This window comes from Cataglyphis hispanica, chromosome 2 (genome assembly GCF_021464435.1).
Source record: "Cataglyphis hispanica isolate Lineage 1 chromosome 2, ULB_Chis1_1.0, whole genome shotgun sequence".
NCBI lineage: Eukaryota > Metazoa > Arthropoda > Insecta > Hymenoptera > Formicidae > Cataglyphis > Cataglyphis hispanica.
The window spans coordinates 15403306-15425058 of NC_065955.1; the positions used below are offsets into that span (position 1 = coordinate 15403306).

Consider the following 21753-nt stretch of genomic DNA (forward strand, 5'->3'; position numbering starts at 1 on the left):
ATATATAATCGAAAAAAAAAAAAATACTTTACGATATATTTCATAGTTTATATAAAATTATATCATAAAATAAAATATAAAATATTTTGTTAACTACTCAATTTTTTTTTCTATTAAAATTATAAATTTTGTCTAAAACATTTTTTGTATGACGTCAAATTTTGAAAGAAATATCTTGTAACATTTTATGTGAAATATCCTGTATACTACTTACCTGAGATGTGTCCATTAACTATTACTATCCACATATGTCTATTTTCGTAATATTAAAATTTATTTGAATGATATTAGAATTTAACTTTAAGGAAAAAGAAGATCCAAAATAATCCTTTATTTTGCTGCTAAATAAAGAGGCAAAGTTCTTACATGTATTTTAGAGAAAGATGAAAATCGCAGATCAGAGAGAATCATTGATGTTGATCCACGCTTTTAATTAGCAGGCAGAATAAATAAAACACAGCCTGGTGTACAGTTCAATATATATATCTATATTGACTGCTCGTCTAAGTACATTGAATAAGGAATTCGAATTCCAGGGTATTTAGCAATTACAGACGTAAATTAGATGGTGATTCTTCGCTACGTTGAGCCGCGATTATTAATCGCGCCTTCACATACATACTTATCTTTTTCTTTCTCTCGCCATATACACCTAGATAACATCAAAATAAATCTATATTTCGCAAATAGAGCAATAATTATCGAGAGGCTATGTACACGAATGACGGACTAAAATGCACGCACTCTTTCTCTTGCACGCTTACTGCTCTTTCTTTCACTTTCTTCCCTGATAATCGTAAATTAATTATTTCATCATTTACATACATACAATTATTTTATAATGCGCAACTACGTCAAAACTATTTTCTTTGTCGTTCGCATAACGGCGCAGGATCACGGGATCAACCGCTTCCGTTAAGGGAAACTGGGGCCGCTCCCTCATTATCTTGAGAGGAAAATTGCAGAAATTTTCGTTAGACATCTATATATCTTACAATTCTGTCTCGCATATATACGCTGCTTTGGCATTTTTCTCCATACAACACAGAATACAACAACATTATAATAACATTGCAATATTACCGCAATGTTGTTGCACTGTTATGTGCTGTATGAATTCAAATTCGCATCTAGCTGCGAGTAGTTTCCGTTCTTGCTTCTTTTGTGTCGATTTTTCGACAAAGAAGTAAAAAGTAATCCAAAGTAATTAAAAAAAAAATCAAAAGAAAAGATGCAAGTACAAATTGAAATAAAATGAATAACAAATTTCCGTATTTGGCTAAAACAGTTTCTTTTCGATAATGTGAAAAGAGTGGAAAGTTCTATTTAATGAAACTAGAATAGTTGAATGGAAATTAATACATTTTCGTCTTATCTTTCTGCATGCTTTTCTATATAGCCTTTAAAAATAAATACGGTGTATTTTATTTTTTAAGTCGTTCTGCATTATGACTCTCGTTGCTATCGTCACTCAGATAACGTCATCGCGACGTGAAAATCTCGCAATACACAACGCGTCGAACGCATTATTCGAACGGCATTGTAGCGATTTTAGCAGTTGCGGCATTTTTAAGCGTGATGCAAATTAAAGGCTTCATTAACACCGTCGCAAGAAACGACGCGCATACCATTGACGTCACGCACGCGAGAGCGCGAATTATTAGGCGAGAATGCGCATACGCCTTTTTCGTGTACTCGTTTCCACATGAACAAGGTGCGACGAAAAAAAGTTAATCGTAATTTTTTCGCCTCGAAAACGAAACTGCAGGTCGGTGGAATAATATATATATATATATAGGAGTGGGGAGAACACCCACACGCATTCTATCTCTCTGTCTCTCTCTTTCTCTCTTGATACATATGAATTCATAAATACTTTGCAGAGGTACGTAAAAAAATATACAAAATGTTCTTAAAATAACTATCTATTTTGGCAAAATTTTAGATTTTTTAAATTTGAATTTATAAATTACAGATATAATGATGCATCCATTGTTATATAAATTCATGGATTTATAAAGTCTAATTGTTTGTGTGTTCCGTGAAATAGTTGATTGCTTTGAGATCTGTAAAGACATTGTGATTTTGTGTGTGTGTGTGTGTGTGTGTGTGTGTGTGTGTGTGTACACACTTCCTATTTTTCTATAATTATATAAGCTATTTTATAAAATTGCTCGCAAAAGATTGATTTTTTTACATCAGAAATTTCTAATCAATAGCAAAATTATTTTTTCAAATAATCTAAGATCATCTACATGAATATATACAGGATGTTTCATATAAAGTATTACAAGGTGTTTTTTCTTCGAAACTTGAAGTTGTTGCATAAAAAAATGTTTCAGATAAAATTTATAAGGAATTTTGAAGAAACGATTGATAATCTTGTATTTTAATTGAGATCATTTTTCAGGATCATGTAAAGATCAACCTAGTTTTTTTTTATAAATAGAACCACTTTAATTTTGTTATATAAATCAATTCCTCTAATTTCTCATTATTTTGTATAAGTATTAAGATAAGATAATCGAAAAATAAATATTTTTGTAAAATTAAATAATATTTATGTAAAATTAAAATTAATATAATTTATATAAAATGATATCAAATAAAATATTTCATAAGCTATTCAATTTGTGGCCATCTTACCCCTATAACTTTTATACTAAAGAGAGAGAGAGAGAGAGAGAGAGAGAGAGAGAGAGAGAGAAAATATATGTATATATGTATGTGTACACACACACACACACGCACGCACGCACGCACGCACACACGCACACACACACCCACACATATATACACACAATCTTACCCTACCAAGAAAGATTTCCGCAATAGACGACGCAGTCGCGCACCGCTACGATTTTCGGTTTTGCGAGTATTCTGTCCCACAAGATACATTTCTATTTACAGAGACAGAGGGTCGTTATATGGACGGCCCTTTACCAAGGTCTCCACATGCCCTCCTCATCCTTGACGGGTTGCTGACCGACGGGCGACGGGGACGGTATGCCAATGGCGACCTCGTCGTCCGCGTGACTAGAAGATCTGTCCTCGTGAACGATGGGACCGCCGGCAGATTCGGTCGGCAAACGGGTCGAAACTTGCTGTTGTCGTAGATGATGATGGTGATCGACGACGCCAGAGTGAACGGACGAGCTTCTCGAACTGGCAATCTTCATTTTCTTTGATGTGGTGGTGAAGTCGAGTGGCTGCTCCGGCTGTTCCATTCTTGGGCTCTTACTGGGTTTGAGGCCGCCAGTAGGATCCTGCCACTCCTGACCGATATCGTCATGCGGTCGTTTCGCCAATTTGTCGGTGGCCTTAAGCAACGACATGTTAGTCGCTGCCCAGATCGCCGTGGGTGGATTCGGCCCAATGCTGATGCCGTTCGCCGCGGCTGCCGCCGCCAGTTGTACGTAGTGGCTTGGCAACAAGAAGACCACCTGACCGTCCGGCAATCGGGAAGGTATAACCTGTACCACGGAGAGCATGTTGTTGGGATTCTGCTGTGACGTAGAGGCCTGATCAACCGGTATGCCAGACGGATGATGCGGATGGTGCGGGTCCAACGTCGCCGGGTTCACCTGACTGAAGGCGGATGTCGGTCGACTGCTGTTATTGTTTTCATCGCCGGCGGTGGTGCTGCTGTCGGGCCGGGTAGCCTCGACCATATCCGGAATTTCCGACTTGATTAGGCCGGCCGGCGTGAGCGCGGCAGCGCTACAGTGCGGTCCAACCGGTACGTGATGATCCATTGGGCTCGGACTCGTCGCTCCTACTACACGATCTGTCACGCTACCCGGACTACTACCCAGACCACTATCGGGCCGTGAGCCCAGATCCAGGTCCAGCTCCGAAACGCAGCTATCCAAGTGGCGCAGCAACCGCTGCTTCACAGCCGGATCCATCGGCGTCGTGTTACCCGTAATGATGTCCGGTGCATCCAGATAGCGGCTCACCTGAAAAAACGACAAACCAATAATGTAAACATTGCCTTTTGCTGCGCAAGTATATAAGATATCTCGTAATTGATGATACAACTGAAAAGATACTAATTTTATATAAAAATAAATTTTTTTTTCGTACAAAACTTTGCAAAATTGACTTAAAAAATTGGAAAATTGATAACATGTTACATTTTTTTCAGTTTAAATAATCTCAAATTTATCTCAATAGTGATTATTAAAATATTGTTTTACTAAAAAAATGATCAAACTAAAAATATGACACAACATCATTACAAATAAATCAAGATTAAAAGAAGAGCTCTCTCTATATTATCAATTTCTTAAATTTTAAGATTAATTTTCAAACAAAACCTTACGTGAAAAGTTTTTATTTTACATTTTCAACTGAATAAGATTAATACTATCTCAGTTACCATCAATTTTTACAGAATATCCTGTATGATACAAATCTCGTAAATGAAAAAATACACCATGCAAAAAGAAAAAAAGATAGAAAGGACACATACTTTAATACACTTAAATAAATCACTTAAGATCTATAAATCTTGTATAAATCTTGAAAATTTTGTGTAGAAAAAAAAATTAGCATACAGTAACATGCATCAAAAACTAACTAACTTGCATTATTTCCTTTAATTTCTCGCAATAGTCAAACACAATATTTGTATATCCAAAAAATTATAATTCCACGAAGATAGGAATAATTTTCGCGAATGTGTGTAGCGCCAGCAATGTAAATATATATTCGAGTCATAACGCCGGAAAAATATGTATATTGCGCTGCGATAGAAATTCCGCTGTCGCGACCGCGGGTTGCGGTACGTCAGTTATTATCGACCGCCAGGTCGTAATTGAATATTTCGCTCTTTAATCCACGATTCGGTCGAATACATATATAACGGCGCCGCATGATTATTTGTTACCCGATATATACTCTCTTTCTCTCTCTCTCTCTCTCTCTCTCTCTCTCTCTCTCTCCCTTTGGCTGCGACCCGTGGCCCATAATTTATTTCGTGCCGGCGATAACGACCTATGCGATAAAATGCTCTTTAAACTCGTTTCGGCCGGGTGGCGTTCTGACGACGCAACTGCCAACTTTTACGCGCCCGCATGTTATCACCGCGAATCGCTAATTAACGCGCACTTAGAATGCCTTGCTGATTAACGTTCAATCTGCGTGAATTTTACGATAATACTTTATGGAGTTTCGGTATTCGGAGATAATTAAACAAATTATATATGTATATACACATACATACACACGTACACACGTTGTGTACACACATACATATAGAGTGATCTACATAATAGTTCAATATCTTGGAAACCATGCCAATGATTTTAAAGATTTAGATCTTGAATTGTATGGATCTGATGGGCCTTCAAACGTGAATGAAAGTTGATTTTCAAACTCTGGTTACATGAGTGGGGCGGAATTTTAAAATTTTTAATGGGATATTACCCTTCTCTATATAAAATTATATTTTTGGATTCTATGAAAGAAAACAACTTAGTTTTATCCAAAACATTTTTTTTAGATGTTTCTATGAAAAAATGTGACGGTTTGAAATTTTGATTTATAGCTACTTGACGCGCTTGGAAATAATTATACGAAATAAAAAAATACTTTATACTTTAACTTATTCAATTTATAAATGTCCACCATGTACTCGTAAACATTTATTTATCCGAATCAACGCGCGCTTTAGTAACTTCCAAAGTGCTATCAAATGTTAGGAATATTTTGTTGATTAGAAGCAATTATTATATACTTATCTATCCAAATTATTATAAACTTAATGATGTAAATAAAAAAAACTGAAATTTTTAAAAATGAGTAAAGTGCGCGGTTGTTGGTGCCAAGATAGCGGTCGAAAGAAGGCCGAATTGCGAGTAGAAGCGGCGGCAACGACTTAAGCGGAAGCGGCGCGATTGATCTCTAATCACGTAGCGTATCGCGTGCTATAATTCACTCGTCGGCGTATCGAGCGCGCGCATCGCTAGCTGGCGAAATTATCGCCGCCGCTACTTGCGGACAATAATTTTGCGGGCAACTCCAAGAGCGCACAAGAGAGAAAGAAAGAAAGCGAGAGGAGAGAAAAGGGGGAACTTTTATGGGTCGCTGCTTCAAAATAAAACAACCGAATACGCCGCAACACGAAACGCTTGAAAGGATATAGGAGGCGACTTAGGCACCATTGAAAGATAGCGTATCGGATAGATCCATGTATATGTAAGCGTGAGTCAATGATTAGAAGAAATGGAATTTGTATTTTCTATATAATCACACATTTAAATAGTCTTTAAAAAATAGAAAAACAAATTATAAATTATTTTAAATATCAAGAAAATAAGAAAGAGGAAGAGAGCGAGTAGTATTTTATATTAATATATATTTTATTTAATGTACATTAATTGTATATTTTATTATATATATATATATATATATATATATATATATATATATATATATAATAAAATAAAATATAAATTAATATAATTAAATGTATATATAAAATTTCATTATGAAGTAAGATTTGTTTTACAGTAACAGTGCATTTGCAGCTAATCGTCAGATTTTTCTTCATAAATTATTAATTTTTACATCTGTGAAATTTTTGAAGCGATCATTGCCATTTTCTGACATTGAATAAAAAAAAGCAGAAAGACTTTCGACGGTGAACGAGATCACGGAAGGAGAGAGATCACGGGAACGAAACTGCAGGCATGCACAGGCCGCCCGCAGGACGTGTGTCGTCGCGGTCGACCGCCAGTTTTATAAGGCCGTAAAGTTTGTCCCGCGGGTACCTTCCTTCCTTCCTTCCTTCCTTCCTTCCTTCCTGTCTGCCTTGCCCGCCCATGCTGCGCCTCGTATATCACACGTACCGTGATTTAGCCCGCCCGGCAGCGCTCGTCTCGCAGAACGAAATTTCTGGCACGCTTTCTACCACCGCTCTTCCCGACCCCCTGCCCCCCCGCCCAAACATAGAGCACTGCGAAATTTGATCCTCTTACAGCACCCGAGACGAATTTTACACACACTCCAAGGACTTACACACACACACACACACACATATACACACAGCACAGACACATATATATGTATATATTTCTTGAAATTTTATATAAAAAATTACAATAATTATATTCAAAAAATGACCAACAAAATAAATGTATTCTGAAAATAAATGTTACTTATTTTCATTATTACGCAAAGCAGTTATGTAAAAAGTGAATATTAAATATTAAATGTTGCAATCTTGCAGTAGCATTAAAATAATATCCGCCGAAATAAAATATTAAAATTTCAAAAAATTTCGAAATTGCTACTCTCATCTCCGTACAATCTAGTCAAACATTTCAATAGTCTATTAATCACATGTCTTGTAAGCTGGACGCAGAAATCTGATAGCATCTTTTATATGTGATTGAAGATATATCTTTTCGCATAAGGCACATATCGAATTATAAACCGTGAAAATTTAATAATTACACCCGTATATACTTTTGGAAGACCTTGGCCTCGACGGTTATCATCACCGTATTGCGCAGTTACGCATGGCAGGAGGAAGGGACGATACGCAGTTAGTTTCAAAACTTTTTAATTAGCCCTCATATATATGAGCACATACAACACATATATGTGCATATAAAATGATAGTCAGTGTATTAAAATAAATAAAATATATGTAATAAATAGCTTTCTCAGATTTTAATGTAAGATTGCAAAATATCAAATATTTGCTGAATAATGTGTCTACAATAAATGTGTATCGTAATTCGAGAATTCTCTAACAATAATTAATTTTCATATATTATTCTATATATTTATACAATATTTATACAATATATACAATAATAGAAATAAAATAATTTTTTTCCCATTACATATTATATCTTTCTTTTGTCTTTATGTTACGATGCGCATATACATATTTCTATCACGGCACGAAATCGAGTCGCAAGCTTTGCGGCCACATCTTTCGAGCGACGATATTATAGAGCGTCGGGAAATCAAGCGACTTTATCGGTGAATGTTCCGATAAGGCGCCAAAGGTGTAGCGTGCGCGCGAGATCGTGCTTTATGCCGTGACAAGTGCGGCGCTTTGTCAGAGCGAGCGAGCCGACAATCGTCGACACGAGTTTCGCGGCACGCCGCGTCGATGAAGATATATGACGGGAAATGCCTGGCGCCACGGCCGGCGTATCGCGTCGCGTATCGTCAACGAGGACGTGCGAGTTCTTGGAAAAAAAAATGTGTCGTAAGTAGCGAAACTTTCTGGGAACAGCAAGAATATTCGTGGATTGAATCGTCGCGGTGGTGTAATTATATAATTAAATGTACAAAAGATATATTGGCATGTAAAGTGCCCAAAGCGTTAACTATTAGAATAGAAGAGCTTAGAATCTAATAAATAAATTAATTAATGTAGTATCTTTTTATATACAGCAATAGCTCTTTTTAAAAAATTGCATACATTTTCTCTTTACATTTTATATATTCTTATGCGACTAAAATTTTGCTATAATTAGAGTTTTTTTTCTTGATTTTTTTTTATTACCTAATAAGATAATTCATAGCGTGGCATTCAATAGTAATATTTTCAATGTACTATCAAAAAATATATATAACTATGTATATATCATATATTGTATCTCGAAACAGAGAGACAATTTGTCTACATAAACAATTCGTAAACATATACATATTCATATGTACAAAAAAAAATTGAGAAAAAAGTCCTAGTTAATAGTAAAACAAAACTTTGATCACATAAAGAAATATAAGATATAATAAGCTAAAAAAATATATATGTAATTTTAAAAACAGCTATTAGAGTTTTATATAAAAAATATAAATCTATTACATTCATAGTCTTTCTTATCCCCCTTCCTCTCTCTCTCTCTCTCTCTCTCTCTCTCTCTCTCTCTCTCTCTCTCTCTCTCTCTCGTATAGCCAATGCTTTGTGTGTTTCACACTCAATATATATTACTATGCAGAAAAGGCAATTGCACTTTTGCCAAAATTCTGGCTTAATCTTTTACGCGCAGAAAGCAAAAACTAGTCTTTTCTCCAGCGAGCACGATCAGATGTGACCTCGAGCTCATCCGGCAAATTCAGCGTGACGGAGTTTACAGGGTGTCCGCTTTCAACGAGTCTGCTCTCGCTTCGCGTCTGAACATCTCTTAACGAACAAGCGGTGGGTGAGCTTGGCGGAGTCACGCGAGACTCTCCGACGACAACCCGATACGTTAGATATCTCTCGTCATGCGAGAAAGAGGGGTGAAGAGAAGAAGGAGGAGGAGGACAGAGGTGGGGTGGTTTCGATAGATCCTTCCTCTACCGGATAGAATCCATCTCTTTCTCCATCCCTCTTTTCACCGTGTAACACGAACCAGTTCCGCCGAGTTCTCCGATTACACGCTCCTCGAACGCGCTGGAATTCGACTTTTTTCCACCTTCTCTCCCCTCTTCACCCGTTCTTTTTTCGTGCCACCTTGCTTGCGAAACGTATCGAATATAATAATGAAAACGCAAAAGCGACATATTTTTTTTCGCATCGGGATCATCTTAATCTCATCTTGTTCTCGAAAATATTGATTGTCATTTTTGAGAATTTTTGGAAGACAATTGGCTCTCCACACATTGCGAAAATTATGTTTTTAGCTTTCTATATTGTTAGATTAAAATTTTAACGATTGTTTGCGCAACCTCCGTAAAAAATGTAGAGTTTATAGAGAGTTCATTTATTAAATATATAGTGTTTATGATAAAATCAAAAAATGTTAATTATAAAAAATATTACGTTGTTAAATGATGATGCGTTCTTACCTCTCTTGAGCAGTCCTGATATCCTGCCTTGTACCTGGACAGGCCGGGCTGAGCAAGCGATCTCTGTCGCTGCAAATGCCTGACCGTAAGCTCCAAAATATCGGCTTTCTCGAGTTTGCTATGCTTGGTGTTCTCTAGGCGGGCGCTGTCGAGAATGAGCGCCTTTAGCGCCGCTAAGGATTGATTAATTCTTGCTCGCCGTCGTTTTTCCATTAGTGGTTTGTTAGCCTGAAAGACGCAAACAAATTTTTTATATGCAAGTGTTAACAACTCTCTTTTTTTTTAATTTAAATTTAATATAACAGTTACATTCGCATTTTGAAGTACGCAATTGCTATTCCCGATATTTAAAAATAGAGAAATAGATTCCCTTTCTCTAAATTAAATTTATGCCTTATGACCCAGGTCATCTAGGATGCTATCAAAGATATTATTGACTCAAATTGAGGATAAGCCGAGTTAAACTTATACTTAGATAAGATCTGAAACTGGGCAAGGCTAGCTTCGCGTCTTTTTTTTTTTACAATAGATGTTTCCGTTCTTTAGTGTTATTCTTCACTTTTGCTTCCTTTTCTTATTTTAATTTCACATAGATTTTCGAGAATTGTTGTAGCCAATAATATTTCACATTTTGTCCGTCAAATATAGAATATCAAAATTTTCTCAGTTATAGAAAGTACGCAATTTCTCTCATAATACAGTTCTTTGCGAACATTTTTACATTCCTTCATTTTTTGGCTTTTGACTAGCTGACCAAATGCCGATGTTATTTCACGATGGCTCGGAGGCGGATGCAAGAGAGGGAACAATCGTGGAAGCTCCGACAGAGAGATGTGAGAGATAGTCGCAGACGAGAGAAGATAGAACCGGATAAAGTGGACTAGACTTTAAATGGATGGCATAGTCGGTACGCGAACGCGTACACAACGGGTGTTCCAAAAGTGCACGTAAGAAACAATTTTATTTTTGCAACGTCTCCACGATATGTGTCATACGATAATTTCGCTAAAAAAAATTCATTGATTGACTATTAAGGTACGGAATTTCCAGATCTTTCAAATTTTTTAAAAGTCCCCATAGTCAAATGTATTGTGAAAGAGAACTCGTCTATACTAAATTAATTAAGTATCCATGAAATGAATATTTTTTTTCCTATGCTATTTACATTTACTATCATGTAATCACATGACTATTTTAAATTGAGAAAACAAATAAAAGGCAGAAGACTATGCATGACAAATGAAATGGGCGGACTAATATCGGGAATAAAAGTGATACAGCTGATAACAGTATGACGCAAAAATAAAAGAGAGAAGTCGTATTAATAATATATGTAGAATGAAAGAGACAAAAACAAATTTGTAAAGATTGGAAGAATTGCTGCAAAGAAAGAAAAAAGTAACACGTCAATGTTGTAAAAAAAAAAGAAAGAAACGGCGTACAAAATGGCGAAGTGAAATCTGCACAAAGATACTTTTGCCGAAAGAAAGGACTTTTAAATATTCACGATTGAGCTAGAAAAAAATCGTCTGAGAAACTGCAAAAACGATGTAAAAGAGATGGATTTGCAGAGTCGCATTCAAATAAGAATGAGATGACAGATATCATAAAAGACGAAGATAGCGGACTTGTAGATATATGTATAGCACGAAGCGACGAGAGCAGATAGAGTTATATAGATCTGTAAAACGAAAGAATGAGAAAGGCAAGAGCGAAAGAGAGGAAGAGAGAGAGAGAGAGAGAGAGTGCAATAGATATAGAGCGCGGAGAGACGAGAACGATAGCGAGCGAGATATAGAGTGACAAGGACGAACAAAGTCGACTCCAGGTAGAGAGGGGGAGACCGCAACTACTGTGCGAGAATGACGTAGATAGAAAATGGTCGGTGAGAAGGATAACAAACAACGAGGACGTATAGAGCAAGCCGGTGACCGCAGACGTGCACGAGTGCGACGAAGATAAGCAGAAAAGGAGAAGGACGGTTGGAGGGGAAATGAGGTGAAGCTGGCACGGTGCGTTCACACGGAAGCGCCGCGACGGGTAAACAAACGAGCGCGCCGCGATCCTTGTTTGTACGTGTGTGCGCGCACGTGTGCGCGCGCGCGCGTGTCATCGCCGCGGCACTCTTGCGTCCTTCTATTATTACAAGAGGCACGTACGAGGGGAGAGGAAGGGGAAGGATGACGCGTAGAAGGGAGATTAGATGTGCGTCTATCGACGATGTGCGGACTCTTCGCGTGCGGGCCTCGTGAACGTGCTTTGTGAGTTGTGAGAGAATTTCGTAATAGCGATATTCAAATTTCGCTATAGTAAGACTCGAAAGATAAAACTGATGGAGTCGTGAACTCTTTTTTTTTTCTTTTATTTTGAGTTTATATATTTGCCGATTGAAAGTTGACAGCATCTGATGAAGTGCCTTTATCGTCGAAATTTGAGTTTATTAATGTATCTTTTCTAAAACTAAATTTTACTGAAAAAAATTAACGCTAAAAATGGTAAATGTTTGCTAATAAAGAATCGACTTGAAATATATTAAACCTTAAAGGGTCGATCATATGGGTCGTTTTCACGTTATCGATATTTTAACAATAGAATATCCCGAAGGATTTAAATAATAAAAAAGAATGTTTAAAATTTATTTAGGCTGTTATTATACATGATCATTTTCTATAGAAAGATGTTAAGATGAAAATGTTAAGAAATATACATAAATTTTTGTAGGTATTTTTCAAGCACTTTAGGATAGCTAAAATTACGACAAGACATTGTGACTCATATGTGATGAGGAACAGAGCAGAAAAAATATGTAGCTTACAAAGGTTAATAATTGCAAGAAATATGAATGAAAAGAATCACCTTCGCTTGTGTGTATATTTCGATAAGAATCTTTACTTCAATAATATTGAGGTTCTTTTTTTGCACTATCTCATCAATTTTAAAATTAACAATCGACTTTTTGTGGACGATCTGTATTCAACTCTCTTTACAATCCCTCCGCGCGACAGTAAATTGCAACGTTTTTCCGATAGGTATCGAAAGATCCATCGCATTTGAGATATCTTAAGATCGTCATGTCGTTCTTTCATTCACAGTTTGATGTGAAAAATAATCGTGCGCAGGAAAAAAAGCAAGACAGCTTTACAACGCTGTGACTTTGACAGTATTGTCGATTAGCGCGTTACGCGCGATAAATCGCGTCTCGTCACTTGCCTTTTTTTGCGATTCAGCGCGTATGGCGTTATGAATCACCGTCGTGCAAACTTCACAAACAGCCGGAATTTTTAAGACCGTTGCTTTTTAACAGCAGTCTGACCGTACTCGGTCACGGTCACCTTTTTCTGGATGTGTATTAGAGCTGCAATCCGCAGAAATTTTAACTTCTTTAGTTAAAAAAATACATATTTATTTAATTATTTTTACGGCTGTATAGGAAGCTTTATATAATATAAACGTCGATCTCTTCTTTTAAGTGTGTCACATTTAAGAATTTGTATCAATCGCGGAAATTTCGGAACTGACACTCGTAATTAAAAAGTTAACCATTTTATAATTATACTTTTTTCTAGAAGACAAAGAAAAATTCGATATTTTGAATGTTGTTTTTATTTGATTCCGGAAAGGTGACGACGTTACATACACGTATATGAGATTCGCTCATTCCATTGTCATCTGGCATGTGAATTGCCGAGAACGAGATATGTCTTCGTTTCGCTTATGATAAATCGAATAAAATGCGCGGGCAACGAGCGACAGGTAATTAAACCGGGCATAACGACGATTCATTAAGAGCCGTCAATTACACCAACGACGTCAGCAACGACCAACACGTCCGTCTCGTATCTCCCCTTCCTACCCTTTCTCCTTCATCTACCATTTCGAAATCCCACGAGATTTCTCCGTTCTCAATGAGTCCAGAAATTTCCTCATTTATCGCTCCGATCCTTCAACGACGATAATCCGACGACATAGACGCGATAAGGATTACGAATTTCTTATTTGGCACCTTAAGGAAATAGAGAAGGGACGCTGATTAAAGTGATGAGAAATTCGTACACATATTTTACTAAACCAATTTACTAAACCAAATATAATTTTTAAATAATATTTTTTAATATAGCTCAATTATACGATTTTAAATTGTTGATGAAATTTTTTATATTTTTTATATTCTATATTCTTATATTTTTAATATTTAATCTTAATTTATCTTAATAATTTTAATCTTACATTTAATATTAAATCTCATAAATTTATTTATGCTATTTTCGAAAGGTGGACCGTGATATCTGTCTATTGAATTTATTCATAACTATATACTTTTTTTCTTTTGTGCTTCTTTCTTTTTTTAACTTAAATTTCCGCACTATTAAGGCAGGAAGATATTTCAGGTGGCGCGCATATTTCCCGCCGCAAACCCATTCCGCTAATAAAGACAAGTGCGCAAAGTTACCGCCCTTCGTCACCGCTAAGGAAACTTTCCTAATAGGAGACGTGTCGCTCGAGCGAGTATACTCTCATGCGACGCGGATCACCTTAAAAGGGCAGCACTTGATGCACTGCCGGTCACGGACACCTCCCGCCACGCTCGCGATATATATTTTGCGAAGTGAGCGGTTCCTTCTTCGTATCCGCATGCTTCTCTTTCTCTCTGTCTCTGTCTTTACATTCAAATGAATAAATCTCAATACGTACGTGTAAAAATTAAATTTTATCAGTTATAATATTTTTATTTAGTCTAATATAGCGTATAATGATAATTATATCATTTCCCCTTATCAAGTAGACACAGAAATTTGAAAAATATCAAAATGTACAAAAAGTAAAAAAAACATAAGAAGCCGCGTTTTCGTTTGCGCGTTTCTGCGCGGTGAATTAATTGCATAATCTGAATTACGATGCTAGTAACGCGCGCGCGCGTGTGAGAGCGAGCGTTCGGACGTTTCGTACGATAATCGGCCATAAATGCGTCCAATTACCGCAAATTGACGTTATAGAAGGCTCCGACATACACACGTCGTCTGTGCTCTTGTGATTTGCTGTATGTGTCGCCGTATGACAAAGAAAAATAAGGAAATGCCTTTGTAATGTGTTTCATTATTAGCAACTCACTCGTCAATAACAAATTCGAAAAAAGACGATTAAATGCCAGCACTTTTTAAAATCATGCAAGTATGGAAAAATGCCAATTATCTGCAATATGTTACCGAATAAATGCGATAATAAAATGTCTATTCAAATTTTGTAAAAAAATCCTTAAAAATTTCCTGACTTTCCAAGTTTTTTGTTCAAAATTCCATGTGAAAATAATTTTTTGGGAGCAATTTTCTAAAATAATTTTTTTTTATCGTGTGCATTTTTTGTTATTCATTCATACGAAAGAAAAATAAAGAGCCACTTAAATTTCAAGATTTCGATATGTATTAGAAAAATTAATAAATAGTTTTCGTAAGATAAACATTCTTTACATGCGTAACATTTTAATTTTTTTTTGTCACTAAAAGTTATATAATACATTAAAAATACTAAAAAGTAGTACTGCATATTCTATATATATATAATTTTGTTAAGATATTAAATATATATTTGTATGGATAACAATGTGATCAGAATTGTTTTAACAATTCAATCCAAAATTGTCCTTTTTCGTACTTAATGTCAAAGATCTTTCAGTTGCGTGCGACTATATTTGATCTCTCAGCATATGTGCGTTTAATAGAGCCGCTTTTTGTTATATTTTTCCTCGTGATTTTAGCGGCAAATCCACGTGGTGAGCGATATTCTTTTTATGAGCGGTTATGTTTTTTTATGATCCGGAAACGAAATCCGGAGTAAAGATCGTAACTTCGAATTCCGCAATTCTCGCGAAATCATCCGTGTTGCGAGACTGACCCACTTTGCGACGATTAGAGAGAGAAAGAGGAAAGAAGCTACCGCAGGCGCAAGTAACGCCTAGCTCGTGACTCTTTTTTTTATGCATTAAGTTTTTTAGTCGCCAACTTTTCTTAGAGTCACGTTAAGAACTGTCATTCGCTACGATTATACGAGATGGTAAAATCTTAACTGTTTTTTTTTTTTTATATTCATAATTATGTATGTACATGCAAATTTATAACTAATATAGTACAATATATAAATAGTCTTTCATCTAGTATTCTGGAATAATAACTTTCAATTCGTATCAGTACATTTGATATAAAGATTTGATATAGGTCATTAATATACTAATATTTACTTATACATATATCTACAACACAGTATAATATAATATTTTTATCTGTGCAAAATTAGTGATTTAAATTTTTAATAAATGTACTGAAATGATTTCATGTTTTATACACACAAATGACTTTGTCACAAAAATATATTAGAGCTTTAACTCTGACTAATCAGCGAGTTTTCACATAGATAGACATAGAATTATGAGTTGCAAACAAGGCACGTGTTTGGTGTCAGGTTTGCATTCGCGCCAGCGGTCTTACGTTTGGAAATTAAGCGCGCAGGAATATTGCAAAGTAGAGTGAATCGCAATCTGGAATTACACGATCATGCGCCGTAAGAGATGTAACGAATGAGATCGCATCCTCATATGACTAGTCAAGTATTCTTAACACCTGCATTGAAATTATTATCTCTATATTCGCGCTTATATATATATATATATATATATATATATATATATATATATATATATATGTTCCTATTCTAAACTTCCTTTCAAATATTTTCATATATTTTTGAGAAAATTGATAATACATGATTGATGTTAAAATCCTCTGCATAAGTTTCGTACTATATAAGCGCATAATATAATTTTTGATAAAAAAAATCAATTTTTTTAATTGTAACGATTTTTCGAACCGAAGAATTTCTCGCATTTGTTTTAAAAAATTATGCTATATTTACTCACTCTTCGTCCGTCCGAGTGTTTCGGGCTCGGGCTCGGGCTGAGGCTGGGACTGGGGCTCGGTGCCGGGCTCGGACCCTGATGCACGGCCTGTTGATGCTGGTGATGCTGTCTGTGGTTGTTGCCGGCTGATTTCTTCTCCTGATGCCTCAGCGAGTGTAGACGCGCGGTCATTTTAACAGGCCGCGACGGCCTTCAGCTCCGATCGCAGCAGCACCCTACGTGATTGGCCGACTAAGGCTCTAAGCATTTCGCGGCGGCCTGCGACAGCGAGACCAAACTATCCACCAGATTATTGCTTCCCTCGTGACTGTTGTTGCCACTAGCGATGATATATTGTAGACTAATCACTGTTGTACCATGCCCTCGAAGGTCTCGAGAGATCGCGTCGGTCAAGAGTCTCGTGTAATTCAAATACGTGACAAGGCAGAGTTCTCTTAGCGATCAAATCGCTTGGAATCGCAAAGTGCACTCATTCACAACGCGACACCATCGAAGACCAACGACCTCTGTCATTTGTCCATCGTATGCACGCGCGATCCGATAGTTTGGCGCGCCAAATACGTCCAGAGAAGGAAAGTTCTGCGAAAGTCACACCACTCACGGGCGGCTGTACACACCGGCGCGCACACCGCGCCACGTGGTTAACCACGCGTCACCGAACCACTTGTCACCCGCGAGCGTAACAGCCGTTGGTGACTCGTGTATTCGTCGTTGATTATTATCCAATTCCTCTCAAAAGTCTCACAATGTACACCCCGAGTAACGTCGATAAACAATCGAAATGCACTTATTCACAAATACTCGAGTGGTGAAATAACGTTCCGTTTATATCGATATCCTTAAATAATGCGCATTGAATGATGCTTCTCTATAGATACCAGAATCGAGTATCGCGATCGACTCGATCTTGCTGTGAAAAAGAATTCTCCGGTTTAAAGTACAGAGAATTTTGCTTACGAGCTCGCGAATTGCAAACTCACAAATATCCGAAAATGCAACGAGATAATCCGTTCTCGTGTCAACTTACGCACGAAAGATCGGGCTCACTCTCAGCGATAAACGAAATAGACGCAACGCGTGCGATCTGACTATGATATCGTCCACGTGTGCTCACGCAACGAGCGACGGTGGCGGACTGTGAGGCGGTGAACGGTAGCTGCTGGCGGCTGTACGCGGTACGCGGCGAGCTTGGCGCGTCGAGGCCGCGCGCGTTCGCAGCGAGGGCGGCTGTGGGGATGGTTGGGGGGGGGGAGCGGTCGGTTAGGGAGGAAGAGACGGCTCGCGTCGTGGTTGGTCGTGCGTGGGGAGAGGGATACCGGAGCGCAGCCGATGGCTCGTTCGTTCGCTTCGGCGTGGCGTGGCGCGGCGTGGCGCGACACGGCGTGGCACAGCACGGCACGGCACGGCACGGCGTGGCGGCGGGTCGTTCGGAAGGCTCGCTTGCCTGCTCACGCGCGCCTCTGCCTCTGCCTGCGGCTACGTGCGGACATCTCCTGTTCCCGTCCTCCTCTCACTCGCGCTCGCTCGTTTTGTCGCGGCCGCGTCCTTCTCGCGCGCGCGTCGTGCCTTCGTCTCTTTATCGTCCTCTTTCTCTCTCTCTCTCTCTCTCTCTCTCTCTCTCGCTCTCTCAGAGCCGCTTTATTGTCTAGCCACCGTGAAGCAGCGTCGAAGCAAGAACCGATTTGGATATCGGTGGATCTTTTTCTCCTCTCCCTTCCCCTTCATCCTTGGCTTTCTTTCTCTCTGTCGCTTTTTTTTTTCTTTTTAATCGATGTCTGTTCGACTGCTTCTACCCCTACGATTTTTCGAGATAAATGAGAATTAAAACTCTGCCGCGCGCGCGATGAGCGCCGACTAAATGCATTTATATACATAGAGATAGATGATACCACGTGAAAAAGATACTCACGCCCCTTTTTTCTGTTGCTTAAGTATAACTTAAGCGGGATAACATATGCGTTTATTAGCTGATTACGTTATTTATGTGTACATATACGTATATGCCACAGAAAAGTTTCGTGAGATTTTATTTATTTATTAAAAATATGATAAAGAATTGTATGTTATATGAGATAAAAAAAATTATCAGTATTATAATATTCATAAAAGAGAAAAAATCTGAAAAAATAGAAAATAAACTTCAATCATATACATATATGTATGGCTCGTTCAAAATCTTGAATGAGAAAAATAATTTGACAATAGTTTGACATTTAACTCTAGCAATTCTCTATCATTAAGAAAATAAGAAAAATGAAAGAAGAATATTAAATTCTGCATTTTTTTGCTCGAAACTTTATCGCATCTCTCAGATTTTTTTATTTGTCACCCATGAAATGCGTCGCTAATACTTAGTAGGTCGCCGATATCGATCTACACATCTCTTACAAATGATGTAAAGCAGCGCGCGATTCCCGTTGAAACATCGTCACGCTTGAGAAAGAAGAACGAGCCGCGCGCGTTTCTACGCATCGCGCGGCATGGCACGCGATAAGAATCGTTGGGATTCGCACGCACGTCGGCCTTTAATCTCCTCGTCTCTCAACGCGCGCGAAAAGGCCGCGGCGGCGGCGGCGGCACGTCATGTGCGACGGAATAGCCGCAAAGAGGAGGACGAGACGAAGAAGGGGCGAAAAACGCCGAAGCGACGCGACGGGTTGCGGTCGGCGGCGCGGTCGAAGATAGGCAAGCGGGAGAGAGAGGCGGAGGGGGAAGAACGAGAGAGAGAGAGAGAGAGGGGGGGGGGAGGCGGCGTGGCGGTGGAAGCTCAAACCGTGCCGGCGCTCGGCTCGTCGAGGCGATGAGCCCTCGGGGCGGCGGCCGTGCCGGCGGAACGTGGGGACAAGTGGGAGCGAGACGCGCGGGAGGCAACGAGCGTGCGACGGAAAGCGAGCGAGAGTGAGAGAGCGAGATGGCCTCGTCGCCGTCGTCGGCACGCGCGCCACGAAGCGCGCGCGATATCCATATATACTCGCTCGCGCGCACCTCTCGCCAAAGTGTGCATGTGGTGAGCGAGATTGTGCGTGTACGTGAACGTATAGGTGAGCAAGCGTGCGAAACGACGGGAATGTGTCGGGCGATACAGCGACGCGACGCTCGTTGGCTAAAATCAGGGAGTTTCGAGCGAAACGGTCGTTATTTCGGCCCCGTACTTTTTGATCGCGCTATGGGTGAAGAGTGCAAGAGGGAAACAACGTATTGCGACATGAGGACGATTAACACGCGTTTATGGTAGGTGCTTCGCGTAATGATGCCATGCGCAAATATCGGTTATCTTACCCTTTTGAAATATAGAGAGGGGAATTTAATCGTTTAATTAAATGATTTTATGTTTGCGTCATTATATTTAGGGGATCGTGAAATAAATGTGGATACTCCATGACGGGATTGTTGATTTCGTATCACATTGCGCTTTTTTAAATTTAAATCACACTTTGTTGAGACAGAGATAGCAATAAATTGAATAACGGAATCCGACTATATCGTCAAGTGTCAAACTCAAATGACAATGAAATTAACGCGCGTGCAATAAAAAATAGAGTTGTGTAGAGTTTAATCTAAATGTCAAAGCACTTTTCTCTCTTTCAGAACGTAATATTTCGTAGGAATTTTTCCTTCTTACTTCATTAGAAAATGTTAGTTTTTAACCCGTGCTTTTATCATCTTTGTATTAGCCGAGAGTTTCACGGAATTTGACTCGAAACGAGCGCGGAAGCAAGCGAGTTTTTAATTTAAAATCCAATTCGTTGTCATCCGTGGCGTGCGCGTACGAATCGTTGTTATCGCATTACTCTCCGCTGCCTTGTATCGACCTGACGATGAGACATCGATAAGCCAACACACGCTTCGCTGTGCATCACGAATCACGCGAAGAGCGGCGATATTTTTCATCGCATCTCCGTCGCGTCGTAATAATAGCATCCAACAATTCGTAGCCATACCGGGGAGCTCTCCTAGTTACTGTCTTCTAATAAGGAGGGCACCTCTTTTTGCTCTCGTCTCTCGAACGATCATCTCTCTTTCCTTGGAGTTCCTTTTTTCTGGAGCGGACGCGTATTCGTGTGCCGTCCAAGCACTCACACACGGAAATCGCGAGATTTCATGAACGTGAAAGGTCGGTTCTGATGGGTGAGAAGTAGCCGAGAAAGAGGAGGAGGAAGATACGAGAGGGAGCGGGATCGAAGGCTCCTTAAGCAGGCCTACAACGCTTCTCGCGAAGAAACTTTCCTGGTATGATACGGTGAAAAAAGGAAACTTCATCGTGATCTCGTTTCCATTCGCTTCGGGTTCAAGTACTAGTCGCACCACACGTCCTTGTGTCGGTGTATTAAAGAAAACATAGCGACACGGATTCCATCTTCGTCAAATGTCACCTCGAATTGTCCGTGACATTCTTAGCGAGTCTCTCTTAGCTGCTTCCTATTATCGCGCATGGCGTTACAATGATTATCACGCATTCTGAACTCGCAAATTAAATCGCACAATTTGCACGTTTGAATTGTGCAGCGTACGAAAAAATGTCTCCTTTAAAATAACAAATTTTAAGGTTTCTATGTTTTGCGATTTATTTAATTTTTTTTTTTTTTCAAACTCGTTTCTTCTAATCGCGCATGACTTGATTATTTATCTCTTCACCTTTATCAAGCTACGAAAGCATGAAATTGAATCGAAGTCGCGCAGCGAGCGATCACAATTGCTGCGGAAAAAACGCTCGGTCGCGCATGACTTGATTTACGACGAAAACTTTCGGGACACGCCGTAGGCGGCCAGCGGCGCGATGACGCGGAGAGTCCATCCTACTGTGGGAAATCCCACACAAGGCAAGGCTCGCACGCCGCTAGTTAGATAGATGGACGTATATATGTATCCTATGTACCGCACTCTCCCCCGCTTCCCGCCTCCGCGAGCTGGGTTCGCCTCTGCGAAACATGCCGCCTCGCTTGACCGCACCTACCGGGTGTCATCGCAAGAACAGAAGGCATTCATACGATAAAACGTCAACGTTACGAATCATCTTATATGTTGCTCTCGATATAGGTACGTTT

At 38.9% G+C, this 21753-nt stretch overlaps 1 protein-coding gene across 1 annotated transcript; it reads right to left on the bottom strand.

Annotated features, from left to right (window-relative positions):
• Positions 1–467: 467 nt before the first annotated feature.
• On the bottom strand, positions 468–17895 carry LOC126858457 (protein deadpan). The gene is made up of 3 exons (XM_050608807.1): positions 16709–17895; positions 9802–10029; positions 468–3959 (listed from the first exon to the last, which is right to left on the bottom strand). Exons 1-3 carry the CDS (start codon positions 16877–16879, stop codon positions 2940–2942), a joined length of 1419 nt encoding a protein of 472 aa, XP_050464764.1. The 5' UTR covers positions 16880–17895; the 3' UTR covers positions 468–2939.
• Positions 17896–21753: the final 3858 nt, after the last annotated feature.